A 10,082-nucleotide genomic window follows, 5' to 3' on the forward strand; every position below is an offset into this window, starting at 1 on the left:
ACAGGCTCGCCCGAAGGTTTGCGTGTGTTTCGTGTCCTCTTTCAGCCGTTTGTCCTCTCGCTCTGTTGTTTATGAGCGTATTCGTCGCGTGGGAAAATATTGAATAACCTTCATTGTGATTGGACAACAGAGCTCGGTCAGCCAATGAGAGCACGCGTTGTTGAACAACGGCTAGGTTTCAACATGGCGTCTTAGTATAGCTGAGCCACTGCTATGCCAAATCAATTTAATAAAAATGGGCAAGAAATGTCAGGGAAAAGTAGTTTGGTGAAGTTTTTATGTCGCGTTTTAATCTCTGTGAGGCTTTAGATACATCAATATGTCTTACTGTAGAAGGAAAATCTTTATTTTAAGTAAACTCTTGCCTCACAGCAGATAACATGTAGCATATGAGCAAGGCTAAGCCCGAATTAATTAAACTAATATAGTCTCTTTTCGCTTAAGTTTAAAACAATGTTAAGTTTTTTGTCAGCAAGGCAAACTGGTCTGGATGACCCTCTGCGGGCTGAGACGGACAGAGTCAACGAGGAGGTGAGAGGTGTCTGGTTTTTGCTACACAACAAAGGAAATTACATGACAGCGCGTTAGACAGTGGTGATGTGTTTTGTTTTGTTTTTTTATTGATTAGTGGCGTCAATTGTTGTTGTTGGGGTTTCTTCCCCCTTTTTTTTTTTTTTTGCACGTTTTATGTTTGGTGTTGGTGTTGCTTCGTATGTTATTTTGAAAACGGAAGTGAGATCGTGCATAGAAATCCCCTTTTCTATATTTTTGAAGGGTTCTGGCTCTGCAGTTGAATCCAGACAGAGATGTGGACAGAATCCATGGAAATGGTATCAACACCATTGACATTGAAGTGATAGAGGGCAAATAGTGAGTTATACTTAGTTCTTAACAATATCTTATCACGATAAAAAGATAATAATACTGTGTCTCTTAGTCACCAGCAACAGTCAACAAATAATTTCAAAACTTTTTTGTGATACTTAGTAATATGAATAGTTTTACTGATAATTTTATACACCTAGCACCATTCTTATTCCAACCAACAGGGCTCATTTGTATTAACCAGCAGTTTGAAATTCATCTCTTTGTTATATCTGCTGCATAGCTGCAGCTGCAGATACTATTTTGAGATGTAGTTTGGACACCTCGAAAACTGTGTTCAGAAAGTGTGAGTTCATTACTTTGTGTTGTTTAGCATGTTGTCTGGAGGTTCAGACGGTGTGATCGTCATCTATGACCTGGAGAACTACAGTGGGAAACCTCAGTACACTTGTAAGGCTGTTTGCACCATCGGCAGGTGAATGTTTCTGCATTTACTCAGTTTGTCCACTAGAGGGTAGCTAAATATTTCACCCTTGTGTTAAACCCAAGATATTGTGCATCATCATTTACTGTATAGAAGTGAATGCTCTAAAACTGTGCCAACGTGCTGCTTTGTGCACTGTTATTAACTCTAATGATGGAGAGAATCCAATGAAAAGATGAGGTAGAATAGATGTACCCCCATTTGGAATGACTTCTTTCTTGGCCCAACCGAGCAGTTTTACATCCATCCGTGTTGCATTCAGCTGATTAAAGAGGCACACACACACACACAGAAATAAATCTCTTTGGCAGAGGTATAGATGCACCCACCAACTGATGCCAATTGTACCAATACCTGATTCTGATATTCAACTAAAGTGCTGGCACAGTGTTGTGTCTTAGACTGACTGAAGGCATATGTGTTACTCGGGTGGATTAATTCCCCTTTTTTGTTCCTTTTAATATAACCTAGGTCTAGCCGGTATGTCCACAAATTCAGTGTAGAGACAGTCCAGTGGTATCCCTACGACACAGGCATGTTTGTCTCTAGTTCCTTTGACAAGATGATGAAGGTCTGGGACACAGAGACACTGAAAGTAAGTGACCTTCTGAGCAGGTAACTCCATGTTAATTGTGCTATATATTAAGTTCGCGCTTGCTTGTTTGTCACATTTCCAAAGTGTTCAGTTTAATCAACCACATAAAACTTCAAAGATCAGAAGGATAGCTTAAGGATCACATACAGCTCATTGTCTTTTATTAAACCAGTTAGACCAGTTAAGTTATTTAATAAGTCACGAACATTGTTTTTTTTTTATAGGCCCTTTTTTTTTATCCTCTCACTGTTTCCTCATTCCATTTTTTTTCTTCTTCATGCTCTCCACCATGTAGTCCCATATGGCAGCTCTGCACTGGGATCGAGTTACACTGGCATCACAGTCACCTCAGAAGGTCATGGAAGGGGACAGAACACAACCACTCAAACTTTCATTGGTTTTGTGTTTCACACACATATGCATTTAAAAAATGCGTGGGGGCGTGTTTACACGGGAGCTGTGCTTTGCATATGTGTGCACGTTCTGTATGTGTATGTGGTGAGTTTTGAAGCCAACAGAGCCTCCTCTGTGTGCGTGTGCCCATTGGCTCGGTCCACGCCGGTGCTGGCACACAGTGACAGATGGGAGACACAGAGCCCTTTTCTATTGCCTGAAGAATTTGCTTTGTAACCACCACCATCGCTGCACTTATACGATGCCTTTTGATATCCCAGCTGTGCTGCTGTTTGGCTTTACCTAATTGCTCTGTTTGACCCACTTGTCAAAGTCAGGACTGTATCATCTAATATTGAACACCCCCCCCCCTCTCTCTGTTAAACCTTCAGCCTGCTGAAACCTTTGACTTCGAGGGCAATGTCTACAGCCATCACATGTCTCCCATCGCCAGGAAGCACAGTCTCATTGCAGGTGTGTGTGGATACAGTCTGATCAAATGATTGATCCAGTGTTTATCCCGTGTCCCATCAGTGTGGGCTTTTTGCCTCCTTTTCTTCATTCTTAAGGTTAAACGTGCTGTGTGCCTGCATGAAACGGAAGGTAAGCCAGAGCAGACATTACATATGTTCTCAGGTCCATTTTTGTTTAGAAACACTGTCGGAATCCATGTGTTACTTCACCGAATTACCAAGCAGGACCAACAGGTTACTCATGTGGGCTGAGTATGTGCTCATAAAGGTGCACCTTGGTGCCTCCTGTCAAATGCACTCTCAGGTTAACACGCCTGTCTAGAAGCCTCTTTGTGTTTTTTTTTCTTTTCCTCCCAGATGCTTGTCAAACAGGTTGTAGATGTGCTGGAGTCGTCAGCTGGATCTTTAATCTTCAATCTGTTCCCAAAAAGCCATTTTGCCTCAGTAAACCTGCTTTATGTGGACATTTTATTTCAAAACCTGCTCATCATCTGTGATACTGTTTTGAATTCCACATACTTTTCCCATGATGCCCCCCCTCCACACACACACACACACACACACACACACACACACACACACACATACATATACATGGTGGGTGTGTTATCTCATGTTTGTCAGGGGCTGGTATCATTGACTTGTATTTACCACACCTTTTGAGAACCTGGGACTCCAGTTTTTACCTTTCTGGAAGCACCTCAGTTTTACTCACACATGTTGCGATAACACTAGACGATGACTAAGTGGCACGTTTCACTTTTTAAACAATCTTCTTGTGATCAAAAAACAGGGTTTGAAAAGGTGTAACTGATACCAATGATCATTGATCACTGGTCAGTCGTCTGTCAGCTTACACAGGTTCCCAGTGTCCACAGCACTGGTCTGCATTTAGACCGATATCCAACACACCTGTGTTGTACTAAAAAGAATTGCATTTTTAAGCATGTATATACTTGGAGGCAGGACAGCGCTGGGGGATCAGACATTATGAACTGGTTCTCGATGCCAATCCCTACTTGTGATTCCAGTATTTCTTTGGTTTTGTGATTCCAGTATTTCTTTGATTTTAAAAACAAACCTGCCATCTTGCTCTCCTTCAGCGGTATTTGTATTTCACGTTTTAGTCGGCACCAAGGACCCTAAAATCCAGCTGTGCGACCTGAAGTCCGGCTCACGGATTCATGTTCTTCAGGGTTAGTGTACAAACCACATACTTTCGCCTCTTTTTCTATTTTCCCCAAACACATTGCTGATAAACCATGACCTCTGCTTCAGGTCACAGAGCAGAAGTCCTCGCGGTGCGATGGTCCCCCAGATACGAGCACATCTTGGCCTCTGCCAGGTAAGTAGTTTTCCCTCAAAGATGCAGCAAAGAAAATGAGGGTCATGGGACAAGCCCACCATGTTGTGTCTCAGCAGTTCTTGATCTTTCCGTCCATCTGTCCCCACCGCGACCCAGAGTGAATGATAACAGCAGCACATCTCCTTTAGATTGTGCTATTCTCGTAGCGCTGTCCGTGAAGCGTACGCTGGGTACAGTCCCCACCTGTTTTATGGCACATTAACCCTGCTAATTAACCCTTCGGGGCCATAGCGCTGCTGTCTCTTTGGGCTGTAAGTGATTTTCAAAGTGGCACAGAGGGGACAACACAGACATTAGTGTGACATATATAGCGCCATGTTGGAAAAAAAGGCCTTGAAAACACTGTGAAGCTGATGAGTTTTTCTGCTTTATTGGACTGTACGCAACAACAGAGACACATAAACAAATAATTTCTCATTTCTCTCTGAAGTGCAGACAGCAAGGTGAAAGTGTGGGATGTTCGCCGAGCGTCCGGTAGTCTGTTCACTCTAGACCAGCACAATGGAGACAAATCAAAAGCCTCCTCTCAGGCAGGTACTGCAGCCTTAACATTCATTTTTTCTTCTCATTACATGATGGGTTTTATCATTTAGTGAATTGCAAACTGAATTAATTTACAAGATACCTACATGAAGACTGTTCTGGCAGCTGTTTTCCTGTCAACACTTCCTCTCAGCTGGGATGCCAATGGGCGGTTTCAGAGGGTGCCAGAGGTGGCTAGAAAGGAGTTTCACCTGATAAAGATGGAAGTGGCACCTAATGTCACCTGTATTGTCTCTAACCCAGTAAACACGGCTCACAATGGCAGAGCCAACGGCCTGTGCTTCACCGGCGACGGCCTGTACCTCCTCACCTCTGGAACGGACGATCGTATGCGGCTGTGGAATAGCGCCACAGGAGAAAACACACTGGTAAGGGGGTGTGGATGTGGGCGTGCGTGTGCGAGAGTGAGTGATGTGGTCTGATAGCACCTGCAGTAGCATACACCCCTGCATTTCTTGCTATTGTCTTTTTGTTTGTGTTTTTTCTGGGAAAGAATCTTGTTTTTGAGGTCATTCATTTGAATTCAGCACACATTCAGCTCAGCTCTCTGGATCTTTTTCACACGTATGTTTTGTTTGACATATTGCCACCACTGATGTGACATGTTTCTGTACATGCAGTCACCTCAGACAGATAACTTGACCCTTAAGGTCCACACCGAACGTCTACAGTATTCAGAGCGTCCATAGTCGATTTGTTCTTTTTCAAGGAGTGGCTCTGCTCAGGTCATAAAGTGTTGACCTTTGTGTGCCTTCCGCGTTGTGTGCATGTGGATCTCTGCAGAATCCGTTCCGTGTAAGTTCCGCCCAATTATGTTAGGAGACCCGTGCCTGAAAGGCCCAATTCCTGTTTGCTGCTCTACTGCACTGTGTAAGGGTTGCCATGGTGGACATCTTTCCATCCTTAGACTGTTGCTCAACACAGCTAAGAAGAGAAAGCACAGGTGATCCTTTGTCTTTCCAATCCAGACCAGACAAGTTTAAGTCTGGCCTGTGACGTGGACACAGACATAAGTTTAAGTCTGGCCTGTGACGTGGACACAGACATAAATTTGGCCTGGTAATTGTTCACTGACAGGAGTGTTGTCAAAATTCAAACCGTTCTAACGACACATGATTGTGGTGGATCTCTGTGTATCAGATGATTTTTACAAAGCGCACTCTTTGCTTTATACACTATGTGGATTTAATGTGTCACCACAACCAAATGGCCTCTGGTTCACCTCACTCTGTAGAGGAAGGAGATATATATGTATGAAGAGATGAACATTCATTCCAAACCTTGTGCGTCTTGATTGTTTACCCACAGGTGAATTACGGGAAGGTGTGCAACGAGAGTCGTAAGCGCCTACAGCTGACTGTGTCTCCGCGGCTGCAGCCCAGAATTTGTGTTTGTGCCATGTGGCAGCTCGATAGCGGTGTACGCGCTCCACACCGGAGAGCTGGTCACCATGCTTAGGGGTCACTACAACAACGTCGACTGCTGCGAGTACCACCCAGACTACCAGGTAAGAAGCAGTGGACGCCCTGTGTGACCGCAAACATCCACCACAGCTCATATGGACAAGGGCTTCATTCCATTAATGGAACGACCAGACTAGACTACACACTACCAGAGTCCTCAGACTCTCTCAGCTCAGTGGAATGCAGCCACCATGAATGTTATTGATTTTTGTTTTGTATTTCCACATACAGTGCTCCTGTCTACCATCTGATAGCCTTGGAGCTACTAGCCATTTGCAACATGGTCAAGTTAGCGTTGCTGTTCTGATCCACTTTAGATGTAAATCCAGATCCACAATAAGCACTGTATATCTAGAACTGACTGCCTGATCTACCCATGTGTTTGTGCACTGTATGCTCGTCCCCATGCTGCTTTGTAAAGCATCTTTGAGTATGTAAAATGTTGTAAAATGTGCCATAAGTTCACCTGACAGTTTTGTGCTCATTAATTACTTTACTCCTGCTCCTGATTATGTTTGTTAATGCTGGTTTTCCCCCCGGTGCTGCTTTGGATGTGCTGAGCTGCTGAGGTCACGTCAGTGCTTCCGTTTTTTTTTTTTGTTTTTTTTTTTTTGTGCTGTAGCTGGAGAACAATAACGTCACCTGTCTGGTATCCTTGTTCTCTGTGTAGGAGCTGTATAGCGGAGGTAAAGACTGTAACATCCTGGCATGGGTTCCTGTCCTTCGTACCTCTGATGTGGAAGAAGAATCAGACTGTACAAATAAGGTACAGCGATGGGAGTTAAAACAAAGAAACAAATGTTTGGAAGAATCTGATGTCAACTCTGTCACACATTTGAAGTTCAGTTGTTCTTGTGACAACCAATCACAGATAATTTTTGCGTCAGGTATGGAATTTCAATTATGACACTCTCGGTTTAGTCATCACATAGTGGTGAAGAACACACACAGGAACTGCCTTACTGCATTCTATTAGTGTTTCTTTGATTACAAACAGCTGCAACCAGCTCTTATCTCTTTGACTCTAACAAGTTGGGACATTTCTCAGTTGAATTCAGATTCATTTTGCTGTAGTCTTTTTTTTTTTTTTGCACTGTTGCGTATGTCTGTTGTGTTATTTAATAATTCTATGTGAAAAGCGTCTGGTGATGGGGCAGTGACCCAGCAGCTCCACAGAGGGTGTCAGTGAGTTTCGGCTCATTGTTCAGCTCCCCGGGCCACAACATTGTTGTTGTTCCTTTTCAATGCTCATTTAAGTGCTACAGCTGTTTTCACAGAGAGAAGTTCTAAAACACGTTCTGCAACACGAGTTGGGGAACAAGAAAATGGAGCTATAGCAATGTGATATTGAAGTTTGTGTGTTTTTACAGGCCGCTGCTGGCCAGTCCTCAGTGAACCCGGCCTTTGCTGATGCATGGAGCAGTGATGAAGATTAATGAAGCTGTTCTACACCTGTGGACAAAGCTGACGTAGAAGTGACCGTGCAGATGAACTTCACATACAGCTTGTCAGTGGTCAGCACCCTCCGTGCAAGATGTGGGATTGGATATAGAGAAAGATTTCCTGTGCCATCATCATTACAGAAAATGGCCTTAATGTTCATCTCTGATATGTAAATAATACTGTCCTCTTTTATAATTATTGCAGTGTCATGTCATTGTTGTTTTTCAGGTTATGTATCTTCTTGCCTTTTGTTTTTTTTTTACTTAAGTTTCTAATAATCAAGAGGCTTATTTGTTCACCTGGTAATACACCATTCACTACAAATCATTTGGGACTTTTTCTTCGTCTTTGAATTATTAAACTGGCTCTTTATGGTTGGCAGGTTTTGATGATTTGACAAAAACACCCCACCACTGTGTCCGTTTGTTTCGCCTCAACTGGTCAAGGCAGAAGACCCCCCACATGTAGGCTTGGGTCTGCCAAGGTTTCTTTGCCTGTAATAGGAAGTTTCGCTCGTTTCCATCTCAAGAGCTGCTCCTCGTGAATGTTGGGTTTCTATCAGAATAGTCAGTTTGCCAAACGTCATGAGGTAACTTGTGATTAGGTGTACAAATAAATCTGACTCTACTTGACAAGCTGACATGATACCGACATGTAATTATGTTCCAAGTTTTCATTTGTATTTATGGAATATTTCGGCCAAACTCATTTTAGAGACGGTCTTTGAGCATGGCTTTGTCACGGGTTGCATTTGTTTCTCTTCCCTTTTGTGACTATTTCAGCAAAGAGTGATACTGAAACCCCTCAGTCTCTTCCACCCGCACAGTTTTACATGGAGCTTTCTTGCCATGTCAACCTCTGGAAACTAAATGAGACCTCGACCTGACCCAAAACCACATTGTAGCCTCATTGGGGCCTAATACAGTATTATCATTATTATTATTGTCTTTCCCATCCAGACTTTGATGACTGATAAAGTGAACAATGTTGTATTGTTCAACAGCAAAGGCTGTAAAACACAAGACAGTTCATTTTCCAGAAAGACCCCAAATGTCTTGATTTGCATATTCTTCAGACTATCTATTTTATCACAGTAGATACTTTACAGCTGGAATGTACATCAAGTACTAATCAATGACATCATCAATACTGGTGAGTCGAGAACGATCACTTACTAAATCTGACGTTTTCAATGAGGCATCCCTCGGGAATGCGTGAGGATCGATGGGCAGCGGATTGGCCAATCAGCGGTCGGGAAGCCCCGACCGGAACCAAAGCCCCGCCCCTCCGCGATGGCCATACAGGAGAGAGGGGCGGCTGAGCGGAGGAGACACAACCTGTTCGACGGCGGCAGGTGGACCGGCGCCTCGGCTACGAAGTACTGCCACCCGGCGGCAGCAGCAGCAGGAGCCTTACGGTTGGTAGCCTGGACATTTTTATCTCGAATTTATTGAACCGGGAGTGAATTTGAAACGAAGTTGACCGAAGATCCGCAACAGGTGCGATGGCGTCAAAACGTGTCAGGGACGTTTCCTGCTGTCGGGAGCTGGAAAGTAGCTGTCGGACTCGTTTTCCTGTCGTTGCTTCACAGTTTCTTCACTACCGCAGTGATTTGTTGGGGGGGGGGTCCACAGGTTTGGAAACTGTGAAACTGTCTCTCGTAGCTTCTCTTCCTTCATCCAGAGAATTGATTACTGATTGAAGTCGATTTGACGCTAATACTTTTAGCTAACTGGTGAGAGGCGTTTTAGCCAAAGTAAACTTCGCTGTTTGCTGAGTTGATTTGAAAATGTGGATTTTACCATAGTTGGGGACACATGCTTTGCTTTATCTTAAACAGGCTTTCTGTTGGATGAATTAAGTGCATTTTCTCTCTGTCTGTATTTGTTTTTGTTTTTTTTTTTTTTGTCCAACCTGTTTCCAAGCCTCTCTCACATATTAGTGATATCTTTTGTGGTTTTTTTTGTTTTTTTTTTTAATAAAACCTTGAAGCTTTGCTGGCTCTAAGGTCTAAAGTCACGTCAAGTCTTGCCAAGCCTCCGTGAGTGCCAACCATGCCATTCACCCATGTCCCAGTTGCTTTCAGGTCGACACACCTTAAAACCTGTCATGTAGGCTTATGTGTATGTATGTATGTATGTATGTAGTGTTCTTTCTGTACTTACATGGTCCCACCTAAACCTATCACTAGTATTCCAGGAAGCCAATGACCAAACAAATGTTCAATTAAGTCTTTTGGTTTCCCAAAAGCCTTTTTTTTTCTTTACCTCGTATACGTTCCAAATGTTGAAATGGGACATTTCATGAAACCAGTCTGGCCAGTTTTACGTCACTGGGGCAAACGTGGATCCTCAGACACAGTCCAACTCAGATTTTCAAGGATGAGCTTGATTTACTGGTGTACAGTGAATTTCCAGGGATGTGATTCCGTTTCCCCTATCAGGGTTAAAATGTCTGCCTAGTTCACCCTCAAAACTAACAACGTTGACGCTGGAGT

At 43.4% G+C, this 10,082-nt stretch overlaps 1 protein-coding gene across 1 annotated transcript; it reads left to right on the forward strand.

The window, feature by feature from the left end:
- Positions 1–453: 453 nt before the first annotated feature.
- LOC144738931 (DNA excision repair protein ERCC-8-like) lies at positions 454–7,578 on the forward strand. Its single transcript, XM_078621928.1, is given in 14 exon segments — positions 454–504; positions 506–531; positions 775–870; positions 1,199–1,300; positions 1,781–1,904; positions 2,690–2,771; positions 3,898–3,966; positions 4,049–4,115; positions 4,567–4,670; positions 4,923–5,047; positions 5,988–6,044; positions 6,046–6,186; positions 6,813–6,908; positions 7,528–7,578. Coding segments are annotated over 14 exon segments (1,191 nt in total).
- Positions 7,579–10,082: the final 2,504 nt, after the last annotated feature.

This window comes from Lampetra planeri, unplaced genomic scaffold (assembly GCF_965212315.1).
Source record: "Lampetra planeri unplaced genomic scaffold, kcLamPlan1.2.h2 scaffold_1231, whole genome shotgun sequence".
NCBI lineage: Eukaryota > Metazoa > Chordata > Hyperoartia > Petromyzontiformes > Petromyzontidae > Lampetra > Lampetra planeri.